At 48.7% G+C, this 18,076-nt stretch overlaps 1 protein-coding gene across 1 annotated transcript in view; it reads left to right on the top strand.

Moving 5' to 3' along the window:
* SLC45A4 (solute carrier family 45 member 4) overlaps positions 1–16,953 on the top strand; it is a 76,719-nt gene extending 59,766 nt beyond the window's left edge. The window contains exons 4-8 of the mRNA XM_015407678.1: positions 3,005–3,184; positions 6,228–7,303; positions 9,810–9,909; positions 10,585–10,796; positions 12,331–16,953. Coding sequence (XP_015263164.1) covers positions 3,005–3,184; positions 6,228–7,303; positions 9,810–9,909; positions 10,585–10,796; positions 12,331–12,693 — 1,931 coding nt within the window. The 3' untranslated portion in view covers positions 12,694–16,953. The remainder of the gene's footprint in view (positions 1–3,004; positions 3,185–6,227; positions 7,304–9,809; positions 9,910–10,584; positions 10,797–12,330) is intronic.
* The last annotated feature ends 1,123 nt before the right edge of the window (positions 16,954–18,076 follow it).

Below are 18,076 nucleotides of genomic sequence, written 5' to 3'. Positions count from 1 at the left end.
CTGTTATAACCAGGGATACATGCAAGGTATTGTGTCGCGAGTTGAACTCTGATAAATCCGGGGATGAGATCCAAGTGCGGAAAGGACCTTTGACAGTTCTAACTATTGGAGATGTACCAAGGGGAGTACTGGCAAGGGCCATCGTGCCCCACAGGCACAGTGTTGGGGAACACCCCGGTTTAAATCAAGAAAATAGTTCTGGGTTCAGGGAAGGGTTAAATCCCCCTTTCCCTCTACACAGCTGCTGCAACAAAATTGGAGCCTCGTCAGCTGCTTTAATAATGACAATGAAGGCAAGATGTCCAATCGTGGGTAATTAATGGGATGTGGATCTCCCGCACCTCATCTGTTTTGGCTCTAAGGTGAACTCAGAAACAGACAGAATTAGAGGGTACTGCACACTCACAACTGTAATGCCAGTAGTTCACAAAGTAGAATTTTTGCTCACAAGACTCCACAGCTTAGAGCGAGCACTGATCGTAGGTAATTAATGGGATGTGGATCTTCTGCACCTCATCTCTGTTGGTTCTAAGGTGAACTCAGAAACAGGCAGAATTAGAGGGTACAGTGTTCCCTCTAAGCTGAGTTAGTGTGAGCTAGCTCACAGTTTTTTAGTCTCCAGCTCACACATTTTTGTCTCAGCTCAGGAAGGATGGCTCCAGAGCAAACTAATTTATGCAGTAGCCAAATCGCTCACTCACAACTGTAATGCCAGTAGTTCACAAAGTAGAATTTTTGCTCACAAGACTCCACAGCTTAGAGGGAACAGCCCACCACCCAGTCAAGGTGCTGCCGTATTTAGCATGGTGGTCTGCCGCTTCGGCCAGCCCACCTTCCCTTTACCATGTCGGCCAGCACAGTATTCGCCGGGGCGAATGCAGCCGTCTCTCAGCATGGGAAAACCGTAGGAACCTGTTCACAGGGAAATATTTCCTGTTGTGCTCCGATTTCCCTTTAACGCATATCTAGCCAACCACATCCTGTTTCCAGCATTATTCAGAGAAGGGGAAAATGATCTCTCTTTTTTTTCCTTGTTCTGTTCTTAAATGCGTGCATTGAAAAGAAAAGATCACAGCAGGACTGAATAATTGTTTATCAGACGGCTACACGAGGGTAGCTGACTTTATCTCTCTCCCTCCCAAGCTGTTACTAATAACCGCACCGTAAGGAACAATTGAAGCCGGAAATACACCTTCTTCGGGGAAATTCGGCTTCAGTCACGCTGTAATCTGGAGAAAGCGATTTGCGCCCCCTTTGGGCCATTGTCATAGCATGGGCTGGAACGTGTTCCATTTGTCATAACGCGGCATCTAATAAAATACCTGTAAAAAGTTCCCAGAGATTAATGAAGGGGGGAACACTTCCTCTCTCTGTGTGTAGCCTGGCAAGGTTTAATCTCCTTGATTAATTGGTGATTCAACACTTGAATTGCTGGCTGAAGACTGGGAGCTAACATAGGACCGGTTTCCCTGTTGCTGCTGCAGCTGCCAGTACAGTGCAGTGGGGCTTCCACGTGGCAAGTTTCCATACCCCAGACACCCAGCAGTGGCCATCCCTCCTCCCCCAGGCCACTGGGAATTTCGAAATTTTTAACCAGCAGCCGAGTATCGTTGTATCAACATGATGTTATTACAATGTTCGTGACAGGTTCTCTGAATTCCTCAGCTTGAATGTTCTTGAAAAACGCAAGTCCCCGCCCTTTCCATTGTGAAGATATGCCTTTCCCCTTATATCTCCACAACGAAAGGGGGACTAGAGACTTTTTAAAGATGAAATCTGTGGCTGCAGAGAACCTTTTTTTTGTACACACCTGGTTATAACGATCTGCAATTGCCGAGTTAAAGCAAAAACAAAAAAGGAGCAGGGGGACTGGCTGCTGCGAGGATGGGGGTCGGGGGAAACGGCTGCTCTCCGAAAGGCGAGAATTAAGTGGTTTCATTTTTTCAGCTGTTTTTGTTGGCTCCTCAGTGGGTGCAATTTCAGCAATGCAGGTTTCTTTTTATCAAAGCTGGTGTTTTAATATGTAGTTCTTTTTGGAATCCCACCTCCCTTTCTTCAGTGTTGAAAAGAACAAAGGAAGTGGTAAGTAGTCTTTTGTAGAGGCACCAAAGTCTACTTTGGCCACCTGTTCATCACTGCAGGTCTCTCAAATGTGAAGTGCTCTCTGTGTCGAGACCCAGGTCGCTGGGCGTCGCTGTTGAAAGGGCCATTTCAACAGATTTTTTTTTTATTATTATTATTATTATTTTTAGCACACAAACAAACATACAAACACAAATGGGGGCATTTCGTTCAATACGCAAATTACATCTGTTACAAATTCGCCTGCCTATTTGTTATAGCTTATATATTTCACCTTATTAAAATAGTAGTTAGAATTCTGCATATCTTAGCAGATTAATACTTTATATGTCCTCGGCAAGTTTTAATACTTCATAATTTATTTCTATTGATCTTCATACCACTCGTAGAATCTTGACCAGGTATTTTCAAATGTCGTTTCCGGTCGACCTTTCAAAATTGGAGTCAGTTTATCCATTTCCGCTGTTTCCATAATTTTACCTGTGTTTGTATACATCTCCAATATTTAGCGTATAATATTCTAGCAGTTGTAACAATATACAATATAAGATAAAGGTCTGGTTTTTTTACAATTTTCAGGTAATACGCTTAACAAAAATGTCTCTGGTATCAAAGGTATAGAACATTGTAAAAAAAAATATTGAAGCATTTCGTGTATCCCAACCCAGTATTTTTTAGCTTTATCGCATAACCACTACATATGGTAAAAGGATCCAACCTTATTTTGACATTTCCAGCACATATTTGGCCATTTAGAGTCAGACTTTGCCAATTTCTCAGTACTTACCTGGCAGGGGGAGACACCATTGACCACGTTTCAACAGATCGAGGAGGATTGCTGGTCGCCGATGTTGGCCCCCGATCAGCCTTTGTTTCCCTTCGTTTTTTGGGAAGTAACCGAGACGCCCTTTCTCTTTGCCAGGTCTGGCCATTGGAGACGTACCGAACAAACAGCCAATCGGCATAGTCCTCACCGTGCTGGGGGTGGTGGTCTTAGACTTCTGCGCCGACGCGACGGAGGGACCGATCCGAGCCTATTTGCTCGATGTGGTGGACAGCGAAGAGCAGGACATGGCGCTCAATATCCACGCTTTCTCAGCTGGTATGTCATTCTCTCCATCCTTGGAAACACACATCCGTAGGGCTGGCATCAGCATACACGGAGGGGGGGGCAGCTGCCAGGACCCAGGGCTCCTGCCAGGGCCCATTTCCTCTGACCCCCGACCCGTCCACTCACGTGCTGCCACTCCACCACCAAGGTCCCCGTTGCCTACGCTTCCCAGAGGAACCAGGGAGAGTGCAGCGGGAGGAGCAGGCGGCTGTGGGTGATGGGAGGTCTGTGGGCGATGGGCTGTGGGCGATGGGAGGTCTTGCAGGCAGGCAGGGGGGAAGGACACGCGGGCAGGAGGGAAGCATCAGGAAGGGTGGGAGGCCTTCGACGGGATGCCATTGGCCCCTGCACCGGTGGTTAGGAGTTTGGGAGTGCTCCTGGAACCCTCCCTGGCAATGGAGGCCCAGGTAGCAGCCACTGCTCAGTCGGCCTTCTACCACCTGCGGTTGGTTCGGCAGTTGGCTCCCTTCCTCAATCGCGATGACCTGGCTACAGTGATCCACGCGATGGTCACCTCGAGGTTAGACTATTGTAACGCTCTCTACATGGGGCTGCCCTTGGTACAAATCTGGCGGCTGCAGTTAGGGCAGAACGCCGCGGCCAGGCTACTGATGTGTCTCCCTAGATGGGAGCACATCCGGCCGGTGCTGAAGGCGCTGCACTGGCTGCCAGTAGCATACTGGATTCGCTTCAAGGTGCTGGTACTTACCTTTAAAGCCCTATATGGCCAGGGTCCAACATACCTGAGGGACCACCTTTCCTGGTATATACCCCAGAGAGCACTACGGTCTGGGGCGCAACATTGGTTGGTTATTCCAGGCCCCAGGGAGGCCAGGCTTGCGGCTACTAGAGCCAGGGCCTTCTCAGTGGCGACTCCGTACTGGTGGAATGAGCTCCCGGAGGAGATCAGGGCCCTGCGGGATCTTGTGCAGTTCCGCAGGGCCTGAAAGACGGAGCTCTTCCACCAGGCCTTCAACTAGGAGCTGCCCACATTACCATCACATTACCATCAATGACCACTATTAATATCTGTGGGGGAGGCTGGCTGCAGTGAGATCGAGCCAAACCGCCTAGGAGAGTGTAATCATCTGAGCCTGCATGACACGTCACGCCATCCTGGTTGCTAATTACTGAGTGCACTTTATTCGGCAATTGCCGATTGTTTAAATGTTTAACTGTATATGAATCTTGGCACATTGTGCCAGGCAATGTGAGCCACCCTGAGCCCGCTTGCAGGGAGGGCGGGTTATAAATATAATTGATGATGATGGTGGTGGTGGTGGTGGTGGTGGTGGTGCAAGTCGGCCTAGTGGTGGGCAGAGGGGGGGACCCTGGGAACTCTTTGCCCAGCGTCCCCAGAAACCTGGAACCAACCCTGCACCCAACAACGGTCTTAAGAATGCCACGCCGAGCATCCGAAATCCAAACAAGGGGGAAAGACTAGTGTCAGATAGTTCCAAATATACAAATTCCACTAGCAGAAAACACCATCAAAGATTGCCAAAACAATATATTAAACAATTATAAAGTTGGTGTCACAACAACATTAGTGCATACTGTAATTATAATAAGGCATAAGATGCAATATTTCCTCCTTTGAAGGTAAGACATAAAGTCCATGCAGTGAGTGTAACTTGACAGGAGGAGTCCACATAGTCATAACATTTCCCAAACAGCCTTTGCGAAGACGCCCATACTTGGAAGATGCATTTCCTTCGACTTCTTCAGTTTGCCGGCTGTGTACGTGGAACCTGATTTCAGCAATTTCAACAGATCACAAGGTTCATAGTGTAAGAAGCGAATCATTATTTTGGCAATCTTTGATTGTGTTTTCTACTAGTGGGATTTGTATATTTGGGACACCGAGCATCCGGGCTGCAGCTGGGATTCTCAGCATGGCATTCCTAAGATTGTGTCTTGCCTGCCAAAAGCAAGTACTTCCAGTAGCCACCTTCCATGATTGTCACATCAAGCTGCCTTAGACTGGATCAGACCCTTGGTCCATCACAGCCAGTACTGTCTACTCAGACTGGCAGCAGCTGCCCAGGGTCTCTGTTAGAGCTTATTCACATCACCCAATACCTCATCCGTTAACCTGGTGATGTCAAGGATCGAACCTTGGACCTTCTGCGTGCCAAGCAGATGCCCTACCGCTAAGCCGTAGCCCCTCCTGTCTGTACCTGTGCTAACAGGCTTTTAGTAGAAGAGCTAGATTAGAGATCAGTAGCATTTTAGAGGACAGCAGGATTTTTGGAGTATAAATTGGAGTTTTGACTCCCAGAAGCTTCTATCCCAAAAATCTTGTTGGTCTCTCAAAGTGCAACTGGACTTGAATCTAGTGTTTTTTCTTGGAACACGCAGATGCACTGAACACAGAATCCTGATTTTGTTTGTAGAGGTCATGCAGCAACGGTTTAGAGCAGGGGTGTCAAACATGCGGCCCAGGGGCCAGATCAGGCCCCCAGAGGGCTTCTGCCAGGCCCGCAGTGGAACTGGCTGTTTTCTGCTTCTTCTTCCAGTTCTGCTGCTGCTGCGTCATCGTAGGTTTGCGGCTTACAGATACACACCTGAACAGCATACTCAAGATTGCAACAGCACAGACATTTTGATGCAATAATCCAGAGCAAGAGGTGTCAGTTATCAGACACTGTTAAATAAACAAAATATTGCAAGAGTGCTAATGTTTTAAGCATGTTTTTATATTAAGTTAAAAAAAGCCCTTTGTGTTTGTGTCCTTTATAAAGTTTATATCTCCACTACCTGGGATTACATTTTATCACACACGTGGCCCAGCCCGACAAGGTCTCATTTATGTCAGAATCCGGCCCTCATAACAAATGAGTTTGACACCCCTGGTTTAGAGTTTGTGTATTGTACATGATTGGAGGAAAAGTGTGTTCATATTTTGTGTGGCTGCCATATAAGGCTTCTGAAAGGGGAGGTCTGCCATCTCATCCCTTTAAATTGTTACAGACCTTTCCACAAAGCAAAAAAAAGTGTGTGATTTTGTGTCACTGTTGTTCCTTTCCTCCAGGTCTCGGAGGAGCCATTGGCTACATGTTGGGGGGCCTAGATTGGACGCAGACCTTCTTAGGAAAACTCTTCAAGTCTCAAGAGCAAGTGCTCTTCTTTTTTGCTGCCATTATTTTCTCCGTCTCAGTTGTCCTCCACCTCTTCAGCATCGAAGAGGAGCAGTACAACCCTCAGCAGGACAGGATCGACGACGAGGCGGACACCCTTTCCAGCGTCAAACTGAGCGGCAGCCTCCCGCCTCTGAATCGACTGAACGTCATCAGCGAGGAGGACCCGTACGGGAACTCCATGTTTCCGGATGAAGTCCAGTCGGAACAAGACCTCAACATGGAGTTCCTCGAGGTGGACATCGTGCGGAGCAAGAGCGATTCCGTCCTGCACATGCCCGACGCCACTCTGGAAATCGAATCCGAGCTGCTTTTCCTCCACGATATCGAGCCCTCCATCTTCCAGGACGCCTCTTACCCGAACACCCCCCACAGCACCAGCCAGGAACTGATGAAGTCTAAATTCAACCGCCTGTCTGCTTTCCTCAGGGAAAACGAAAAGGAAGAGGAGATGTTACTTGATAATCACTTGAACGAAGCCAAAGCCCCCAACAGCAACGGTTCCCTCCCGAAAGACCTCCTGAATGGACACGCTCAGATCGGCATGAAGCAGTCGAGCACTTCAAACTCCATGCGCCGGCGAAGGCACATGTTCTACCGCCAGCCCTCCTACACCTTCTCCTACTACGGGAAAATCGGCACCCACCGCTACCGCTTCCGGCGAGCCAACGCCATCGTCTTGATCAAGTCCTCCCGGAGCATGAACGACATCTACGACATGCAGAAGAGGCAGCGGCAGCGGTACCGACACCGGAACCAGAGTGGCGCCACCAACTCCAGCGGGGACACGGAGAGCGAAGAAGGGGAGACGGAAACCACCGTCCAGCTCCTGTGGCTGTCCATGCTGAAGATGCCCAAGGAACTGCTGCGGCTTTGCCTCTGCCACCTCCTCACCTGGTTTTCCATCATAGCCGAGGCTGTGTTCTATACTGACTTCATGGGGCAGGTCATCTTTAACGGTGACCCCAAGGTGAGCACAGAGCTCGGGCTGCCAGTGGCAAAAACGGGTCATAGGGACCATATCGCTGTAGTCTTGGCCAGTTTGGTGTAGTGGTTAAGTGCGAGGACTCTAATCTGGGAGTACCGGGTTTGATTCCCCACTCCTCCACTCGCAGCTGCTGGATGACCTTGGGAAGCCGTAGTTCTGACAAGAGCTGTTCTTAAAAAAGAGCAGTTTCTGTCAGAGCTCTCTCAGCCCCGCCTACCTCACAAGGTGTCTGTTGTGGGAAGGGAAAGGAGTTTGTAAGCTGCTCTGAGACTCCTTTGGGTAGTGATGGGCGGTGTATAAATGCAATCTCTTCTTTTTCTTCTTCTTCATCAACATGGGCTCCCAAATTGTTCCTGGGCCCAAGTCAAGGTGCTGGTCTTGTCCAGGGTTCCCTCTAAGCTGAGTCAGTGTGAGCTAGCTCACAGTTCTTTAGCCCCTGGCTCACTCATTTTTGTCTTGGCTCGGGAAGGATGGCTTGGATCCAGAGAACACTAATGTGTGCAGTAGCCATGTCGCTCGCTCACAGCTTTAATGCCAGTAGCTCACAGAATAGAATTTTTGCTCACAAGACTCCACGGCTTAGAGGGAGCCTTGGTCTTGACCTTTGAAAGTTGGGACCAGCAATACCGTACAGTATTGCCTGCTTCCCGGCTGACTGCCACGACCCTCTTCCAAGGACCTGCTTCCGTTGCCCCAAGGCCTTGCTTGTTTCATTTGGCATTCCCTCAATGGCCTCTCCTCCCTGCTGTATTTAATTGCTTTTTAAGGCATGTTTTTAATTTTGGTTTCAACCAATTCGTTTTATAACATTCTGCTCATCATTACTAGCCGCCTTCATGGTCCTGTTTGAGCAGCAAGAAATCCGCTGGGGAAGCAACGTCTTCCTTGGGAATGTCGGAAGGCGCCTTCCGTTAGATTCTTGTCCCACCCTTCCTCCAAGGAGGTCTTGGTTCTTCCCTCCTCCGTTTTGTCCCCACAAGAACCCTGTGCGGAAGGAAGATGGGCAGATGGGGGGGGGGGACACTGTTGTGCCAGTCGGGCAGCAGGCGTGCACTTTTACTCGCCAGTAAACTGGCTTGTTGGCAGGGCTCTTTTTGTAGAAAAAGCCCAGCAGGAACTCAGTAGCATAATAGGCCACACCCAATATCAGAAATTCATTAGCATATTAGGCCACACCCCTGATAGCACCACTCATTAGCATATTAGGCCGCACCCCCATGTTACCAGAAGTGTGGTCATCCAGCCACACTCACCTTTTGCTTCTTATTCCGTTTACCTTGTTTGTGGTCAAAACCCAGAGCTTTTTTTTGTAGCAGGAACTTCTTTGCATGTTAGGCCACACACCCCTAATGTAGCCAATCCTAATGAGTTCCTGCTGTGGGGTGTGGCCTGTTATGCTAATGAGTTCCTGCTGGGCGTGGCCAACTCAGGAGCCAGCCGGAACGCCATTCCTGTGCGTTCCTGCCTGAAAATAGCCCTGCTTGTTGGAAGCACAGGGGTGTGTACGTATTCAGGTTATTTCACTGGGACTCAAGCGTGCATCATCTCACCATTTCAAGCACTTCTCTGAACGTTCTCCGTGCCCCAGTAGGAGTCGCCAGAGGTCACCATGACTTCCAGGCACGGGCACACACGAGATGAGGAATGCAAAAATACCAAAAAGAAAAGAAATTGGCAGGAGTAATGAACGGGATCATGTGTTCCCCAAGGCCATGCTGGTCTGCAAAGCTCTTCACTAAATACCTGTGTTTCATCGAGTCACACCTGACTGGTGGCAGCCCCGGGACCAAGGCAAGAGATGGGCAGAGGTGGTTTATAATTGCCTTCCATCTGCATAGGAAGCCCAGGCTTCCTTGGTGGTCTCTCATCCCAAGAACTGACCGTGGTTGACCGTGCTTCGCTTCCTGGCTCTGATGAAATCAGGGTAAGCTGGGCTATCAGGCTTCTAAAACGTTTTTCTCCGGTCTGCTTGTGGTGGAAAGTGCCCTGAAGTCACAGGTATCGTCTGCTGACCCTGGATGGCTTTCAAGGCAAGAGATAAACAGAGCGGGTTTGCCGTTTGCCTGCCTCTGTGTGGCAACCATGGACTTCCTTGGTGGTCTCCCATCCACGTACTAACCAGGGCCGACCCTGCTCAGCTTCCAGGATCTGACAAGATCAGGCTAACCTGGACTATCCAGGTCACAGCAACCATCTGCAACCCAGATCTCATAAACGGGGTCTACTCCCTTCCCCTTTTATGCGTAGCACGTCCTTGGCCACTTGACACAACTCAAGTATCATTACTGTAAATAGATAAATTGCTGCAGCAGTTATTAAGCTCAGGCTTGTTAATAGTCATTTGCCTGATGTACTGTGACGGGGGGGGGGACATCGTCTTCAGGGTAACGAGGCATAAAGATTATTTAGGCACCGTGGGGGGGGGACTCCAGCTTATACACATCTGTGCTGGAGTTGACGTCACTTTATGTGCACTGTCTTCCCGCAGGCTCCTTCCAATTCTACCGAGCTGCATGACTACAATGCCGGTGTTCAGATGGGCTGTTGGGGATTGGTCATCTATGCTACTACCGCTGCTGTGTGTTCAGGTAAGAGTTTCTGTGTCAGCAGGCAAAAATCCGTGTCCTAAATCAGAAAAGGCAGTGCATGGCTAGCACACTATAAAATTGGGGGGGGGCAAGAGGGAGAGCTTTCTAAACACAAGGCTAGCCCCCCCCAAACCCCAGGATCGGCAAGAGTGGCTCATGTGATAAAGTGTAGTAGACAGCCCAGCAGGGGTCGAGAGATGCCTCTTGGGAATGCCCAGTACTGCGGTGCATGTAGCAGCCAGGCCAGCTCTGTGTTCCCTCAAGGAGGAAGTATCCTGCTGTAGCTTTGCCCCTTAGGAGGGGGCAATAACTACCTTGAGTTTGACTGTGTGCACATTCCTAAATTCAGAGCTACCAAATCCCTAATGCAACAGTTCCAGCCTATCACCTGTCTCTTGTGCCCCGCTCCTTCCGGTGGCTTTCAGCGCTTCAGTCTTGGTTGCCGTGTTGTCTCATCATGCTACACATGTCTTTTGGGGTGCACGGTGGCCCACAGTGCAATAGTGATGTCAGAGAGCAGTGCAGGGACATCAGCAAAGAGAAGGGAAGAAGCTCAGGAAGGACGGCTGACATCTAAAGCACGATTTGTGGCCAGTCGGTCCAGTGGTCTCGGTTCACTTGGCTGTGGGCGGCTTCCTCAGCTCAGCCGATAACATTCCTCAAAACCCCTTTCAGCCTTATTACAGAAATACCTGGACAACTACGACCTGAGCATCAGGGTGATCTACATCTTGGGCACGCTGGGATTCTCCATCGGCACAGCTGTGATGGCCATCTTCCCCAACGTGTACGTGGCCATGATCATGATCAGCACGATGGGCATCGTCTCCATGAGCATCTCGTACTGCCCTTACGCACTTTTGGGACAATATCACGACATCAAGCAGGTACGTGGCGCAGTGCAGCAGGTGATCTCCTGCCCCTTCACGCATCAAGGCCAGGCACATTCTGCCGATACTGGAGGCTCTCGCTTCCTCGGGGTGCACTTTGTACCTTCTTAAGCTCTAGACAGTTTTCCAATACTAAGGAAGCAAACAGGGGAAATAATTGTTTGATGATTGGTGTAATCCCCCCCTCCCCTGTGTTGTAACCCCTGCTACATAACAGCTCTCTATAATGCTGTGGAACGGCTCACATTCCGCTGCCTCCTTAATTCCATAGCGTTCTCTCATACTTTTTGCTGCCCCCAGAGTCTCTCGCCTTAGACACAGAATCATAGAATTCTTTGACCAAAGTCTCTTGCCTTAGTCCTCTTAGTTGAACCCAAAGAACAGGACAGGTTAATGATTTTGGTAGAATAACAGAACAGTCACCATGTGGGGGGGGGGTGGCCATGAGGTAAAAAGAGTTCCTTTAAAGAAAACGGCTTCTTTTACTTAAACAGAAATATAGTTGACAAGTGGGGGCCCACGAGACTCACGGGGGAAGAATCCCCACACACACACACACTCTCTTGCCAAACCCGGCATGGCCCCCAAGCTCTCTGGCAGCCACTGCTGGCTGGGCCCAGTGTGGGCCCCCATGTTACTCATGTTCTCCCTGGGCCGTGCCACCACCAGGCCCACCGAGGAGCCCATGGGCTGCACTGCTGCTGGACCCAGCACAGCTCCTGGGCTCCTCCAACTTCCGGAGGCAGCTGCATTCTCTGCACTTGCACAGAGAATGCTATTTTACTTTAGGAGGGCACTAAACCCCTCCCCCGGTAGATTTTTTTAAAAAAAGTTTTCAGAAGTTTCTGCAAACTTGGGAGGTCCCCCAGGTTTGCTGGAAAATCTGTTTCGCGTCCGTGTGGCCCTAATCTGCAGATTCAGGTATCCGCAGATGGGGGCCAGATGTTGCTAATAGTATATAGATAAAGAAGTATAAATGCTTCATGGTTTTGTTGTGGCTCAAAAGTGAGATGATTTCCTTTATACTACTTGCTTCTTGGTTGCCAGATAGATGCAAGTTGTCTTCTCCCCCATTTTCTCTTCCCCCCCCCCCGCCCCCCACAAAGACTTGATTTTCTCCCTTGCCGCTTAGGGTAGTAACTTCTACATGAAAAAGAACACAGACTCTCCTTTATTCTCCTTTCCTTTCTCAGGCAAACTCTCTGAACAGCCCAGTCAACTCCACCCCCTACAGTACAGCTACCATCCAGTCATAGCGCTCTTGACTCACCCATCCAGCTCCCCCCTTTCTTACCTTACAGGTCTGCATTTTAAACTGTAGCAAGCAGATCTTCAAACCCCCACATTAATTTGCTGAAAGAAAACATGCACAGTATTTCAATAGCAAAACATGATGCTTGGCATTAATGGGCTTCCTCTTCCATGATGTATGCGGTACCCATAAAACAGTGGCTCTGATACTGCAAGACAACACACTGGATTTCCCCTCTTTTGCTGTTGTTGGCTAATGCATTTCCTATCTCTCTTTCAGTATATTCACCACAGCCCCGGCAACTCAAAGCGAGGCTTTGGCATAGACTGTGCCATCTTGTCCTGCCAGGTCTACATCTCCCAGATCCTGGTGGCCTCTGCTCTCGGAGGGGTGGTGGATCTCGTGGGCACAGTCCAGGTCATACCCTTGGTGGCCTCAGTGGGCTCATTCCTGGGTTTCCTGACAGCCACTTTCCTGGTGATCTATCCCGATGTCGGCGAAAGTCCAAAGGAAGAGCAGAAAGGCCTGGCCCCTCCTGAGGCGACCACCAGCAATGGTGTGAACGAGGAGAAACCGACCACGATCAAGTTGTCTTGGAAAGAAGCGGCTCCGTCGGAAGTGGAGAGTGAATCGACCGTTTGAGCGAAAATTACCTTCATTCGCACACATTCCAAGCCATTCAGGTGCATGAACCCAAACATTGTTACAAGCGAAATCTGAACATTCGAGAGACGTCCCTTGCTGCCTTTTGTGCTGCAGTGGGTAGATGGTTCCTCAAGCAATGTGTAGATGAAATCCCATAGTTCTAGTATAGCCTTGAATGCAGATCGCTTTATCTACAATCCAGAGGATCTCCTCTCCTCGTGGTCTTTCTAACGAGCAGTCGTGCACCTGGGTTTCAAAGATAACTTTAACCAATTGGCAGGTTAAACTACCTTCTTGCGTGTTTTATTATATATTTTAAACGTCATGGTAGTTTTTTGAAAATGCTCAGTTATCCACTTGGACAAATTACAATATGTGTTTCGGTGATCTTTTTTTCCCCTTTTTTTTAAAGATGAAAATTGAAAACGAAAGCAATTGCTGCAGCTTCTATGCAGGGATTCCTCCGTTTCCATCCAGCTCTTTCACTCCCCTTCAAAACTTGCACGTTTTAATAGGGAAATCAGTTGTTTTGATCAAACGGTGTATTTTAGCAATGTGATATTGGCTTGAAAGATGCAGTTCTTTTTAGTTGTTTTCTTCCCGTTAAACCTCAGTCTGGATTTCATTACATTCAGTGCAGTTGTTTACTTCTCAGACTCCTTTTCAACAGATTGCTGCGGCTGCCGAGCAAACTGCTATCAAATTGTCATTGACGTTATTTTGATCTGAGATTTTTTTCAAGAACATCTGTCTCCAGCAGCTGCCACTCGCTCGTTTCTGAGGTGTATGATCCATTTGTCTTAGAGATGGGGGAGGTTTTGGCGGTGACAAGGGGTTTTAGCATGCCTTGGGTGGCGGGTGGTCTCCTGGAACCTGCTGTGTCCCTTTTGACCAATGAGCTGGTCAGATTTAATTCTTTGTTTCTTATTGTGGCATTTAAAGCCAACGATCTCCTTCGTGATGGAGCTGCATTGGGAACAGGGGTCCCTGTTCAGCAGCACTTACAAATGGGTCAGGAGGATTCCCTTTGGCTTAGAAGGGGTCGTGGATTGCACTTTGTTAAACTTCCAGGCTGGAAATGGTGAGGGCGGAGTTTCAAAAGGTAGCTTTGCTACAGCGAGCGAAAACCAAAGGCCTACCTCTGACGCTGCAGCCTCAAGTAGTCGTAGTTATGAGTTCTTTTTTTTCTTTTCTTCATGTGTCTTGAAACAGCTTTGGGCCTTAAAGAATCCAACATCTTAAAATGCTGTACTTTTCCTTGGGGGTTGTATGTCTTGCTGAACGATTCCCCTCACTTTCTTTTTGACCCCTTTCCTTGCCTCCGCCCACCACACGCTGCTTTAATTTAATACTCGTTTCAGGACGAGAGCAGTAACGTGCATGAGAGAGTACTGCTTGAATCCCCATTTGGACTCTTTGGCCAGGCTGGGACTGTAGGTAGGCCGGACTCGGATAGGACACCTGGTACACAGTGGGGCCTAGCCGCCTATTGACAAATGTCCTTAGGAGTAGTCGCCTCAAGGGGTTTTTTCTCCATCTGAGCAGCAGCTAGTCCTTGGACATTCCTTGACAGCTGCCAAGCAGGTAAGCCAGAGGTTTGCAAGCTGAACACGGCGAATCGAGGCCACCCCAGTGATACTTTCTGCTGTCCCGAGCTCATTTAAAAATGCATGTTGTGAGCCATGCTGCCAGTAATCGTCACTCGAAAGCAAATATCTATCTATATACATTTATATATTTCAGAATGAAAAGCAGTTTTTAATAAATTACTTGAATTGCCAGTGTATTTTTTAAAAAGGTATAGTCTGTACGAATGACACGGCTCAAGTGATAATCATCTGGCCGGCATCCTCGCATAGTCTGACAGCATCTTCCACTTGTTCCTTGGCTGTGGGTTCCAGTTCCTTATTATTTTTCTCCCTTTTTTTGACCCTCGATTGTGAGTGAATAGGCTCTTCGTAGGCCAGCGGAACTTCATACAAGTTCTTTTTTACTCGGGGTTTTTACAGAACTGCTTTTTCAACATTTGAGGGAAAGACTCGAGTTTCACTTTTCCCTCAAAAGAATGGCAGGGTGGATCCCAGGGATCTGTTCTGGTAACGGTGGCTCATTCCCCCAGTGCCAGGGTGGCCTCCTCTTCTAACGAGAAGTCCTCGCGCATCAGCAGAACATATGATATTCTGAGGGAATGCCCCACCAGTCGCGGAACAGACCCACGGGATCCGACCCATTATTGTGGAGCGTTTGATTTGAACTCTGTTTCTCAATGAGAGGTAAGATACTACTGAACGAATCCTGTTATTAAGTGGGCGAGGCTTGATTGTCGCCGCCTCTTGTTAGGATTTAATAGCGTTTCCCACGCTGAATCACAAGGCATCCCTTGTTTCACCACAGAGCTGGCGTTTTCCCCAAAAGGTCACTCAACGCCTCTTTTAAATGGACGATATTCCCGAGTGTAATACCGTAACTTGTTCTGAAAAGTCCCCAATCGTAGCTCTCGATGTCTTACAGGAAGTTTCCGTATCTGCCCTGATTTGGGGGGGGGGGCGCATCTCCTTTTGGAAATAGCAGCCTGACTTGTCCTGTAGCTGTAGCTGTAGCGTAACTGAAGGACAAGGGTCCTCACTTTGTGGAGTTGAGAGAACTGCGCGCTTCCCTCATGGGCTGGGAAATACAGCTGTCAGGACTTAGCCAGACGAATAGACATCCGCAATTCAGATTCAGTCCTGGCTGAAATGATGCTTAAGAGCACACTCTTGTGGGGATTTGCACGTACCCAGCATCTCATTCAAGACTACACATGCAGTTGATCGGCACACGTAGCCTCCCAGTTTTACTGTTCAGCAAGTGCAAAGCCCCACCTGTGAGTGTTTTCTTCCCCAGAATCACATTTCAATTGAGTGTGCTTAACCAGCCTAGTTGCAGCCTGACTTGTCCTGCTCCTTGTTGGATGATCCCTTAAGCCAGTTGAAAGCCCAGCAAGCCTGCCTTGAGTTCCCACCTCTTTCTTATTTTGACCTTAGGAGGGCAATGTTGTTACTGCCCAGGGGACTTGACTCTTGGTAGGCTGATAAGAATTTGTCAGAATCGGGCTCCGGACCTTCCATGGGGTCCTATAACCTTCTGAACATTTCAGTAGTTGCCGAAACACCGTCTTGGTTTGACCGCCGGTCTGTGAAACGCGCCATCTTTTGGAAGCCCCCCGTTTCTCTTCCTTGCTAAAAGAATACTACCCAGATTTTGCTTGTATCTCAGATTCCGGAGAAGAGACACAATCTAGAGAGAGGCGTAAAAGCCTCGTTGGTACATTGTTAGCGTTGCCCTCTCGGCTGTTCCATCACCAAATTCTTCATAGAATTTCTCTTCCTGAATCTGACACGACGTTTTAGGAGTACCAGAATGTCTCTCCCGTCACACCTGTATCTTCAAAGAGAGAGATGCGCAATCTTTCGTCTGAGTAACATCAACACTGGCGATCAGCAGTGCTCAAAAGAGTTGTGTGAGGTTGATAGTTTTATGCATCCTCTACTCTTTGCAAGTCGTGTCCTTAAAATATCATTTGAGATCTCTCCTGCTGGGTGTTTTCAAATGGAGATACTCAAGCTTTAGCTGTAGCGTAACTGAAGGACAAGGGTCCTCACTTTGTGGAGTTGAGAGAACTGCGCGCTTCCCTCATGGGCTGGGAAATACAGCTGTCAGGACTTAGCCAGACGAATAGACATCCGCAATTCAGATTCAGTCCTGGCTGAAATGATGCTTAAGAGCACACTCTTGTGGGGATTTGCACGTACCCAGCATCTCATTCAAGACTACACTTGCAACACAACTGTGCCTGCCGGGCAGTTGATCGGCACACGTGACCCCCCAGTTTTACTGTTCAGCAAGTGCAAAGCCCCACCTGTGAGTGTTTTCTTCCCCAGAATCACATTTCAATTGAGTGTGCTTAACCAGCCTAGTTGCATTAGCGTCCTCTCCCAAGGAATTCTGGGATCCGTAGTTCTGAATTGAGCTAGGATTCTTATAAAGAGCCCCTAGGGCTCTGGCAAATTTACAACTTCCGGGGTTCCCTGGCAGTTGAGCTGCTTGAACCAGATATGCACTTAGCTACTTGAGTTCTCCTTTTACAGAAGATACTGTGACTGATTTTTAAAATGGAAGGGGAGAGGGGGTCCCTCTTTAATACAGCCTATCTTTACCTTCAGCCACCTCTTTGGCATTAGGCTTGACTTCTCGTGTGGGACGTGCTGAATCCTTCTCTTAGCCTTAGCTGTCTGGTCGTTCAGCCGATGTCCCTTGTGTTTTTTATGGCTTATGAAAGGGTGGGATGTAATCCTTCCCAGAAACCTGCTCTCTAATGATGTCATCATGTTTAAGGCATGTCTGTACATTTTAGGGTATCTTGGGGAGAGGAATAAAAGCAATAACCTTTTTCTAGAAATGGGTTCTTATGGGTTCACATGGGGAATTTTACCCAAGTAGTCTTTTTAATAACTACCAACGATCTCTTACCCACGTGTCCTGTCATTCAGACATCAGTGTCAGGACTGCCAGTCGGGGCACGCAGAATCTTGGTCCTCCTCGAGTCTTAAGGGGAGATGGGTTTGGGGGGACGGATTGGGCAGAGGGAGCTCAGGCAACTACTATTAAGACTGGAATGCTTGATTCTTCCGTGTCCCACCCAGTGCTTTTTAATGTAGTCCTCGGAAAAGGTGGGCGATCCCCGAAAAAGGATCTGCAAAGAGGGGCTGACGTCCCATTGCTGAGAATCGCCTCTACCTTCTTTGTACTACCCTCATTGCCAGCTCCTAAGGACGAACCAGTCCCTGTTCTGGATTTGAAGGAAGATTTTTGGGGGAGGGGCGTGTCTGAGGTGGAGGCGATGCCATCTTTCCGTCTCCCCCCTTCGGGCTTTCTGCTGTGACCTGTCCAAGGGCACTAGGGCAGAGAGTTCAGGTCATTCGCTTGTGGCAGAACTGCACCACGCCCCTCGCTTGGGTGTCTGCTGCAGTGGCCACAACGTGGTAGCCTCCACAACCTTTATTAAAGAAGGCATTTTAAGGTTCCCTTTTGTGCCAGGGAGGGAGACTTGTTCAATTTCAGTTTTCAAGAGGCCCAACCCTCCGGGGTCCTTCTGCTGAGAAGCAATTTTTTGCTAGCCGAAATTCGCTGGAATATTTCCAGGCATTTCTTTTCCTGCAATTCGGGGGGGGGGGGGGGTGTTGCTGTTTAGCATCCTCCAGTTGTTAACCTTTCTGGTAGTTAAGTCACTGAAAGCTTTATATATATATTCAAGAAGGGAACGCTCAGTCCCCTACCCAGCTGGATGCTGCTGTCAATTGTGTACAGCAGAAAGTCATTTTCACTACAGTTTTTCACCACC

The sequence above is a fragment of the Gekko japonicus genome, unplaced genomic scaffold (genome assembly GCF_001447785.1).
Source record: "Gekko japonicus isolate JY-2015 unplaced genomic scaffold, Gekko_japonicus_V1.1 scaffold1591, whole genome shotgun sequence".
NCBI classification, from domain to species: Eukaryota; Metazoa; Chordata; class Lepidosauria; order Squamata; family Gekkonidae; genus Gekko; species Gekko japonicus.
Note: the sequence above shows the minus strand (reverse complement) of the source record. Positions and strands in the feature narration are given on the sequence as shown.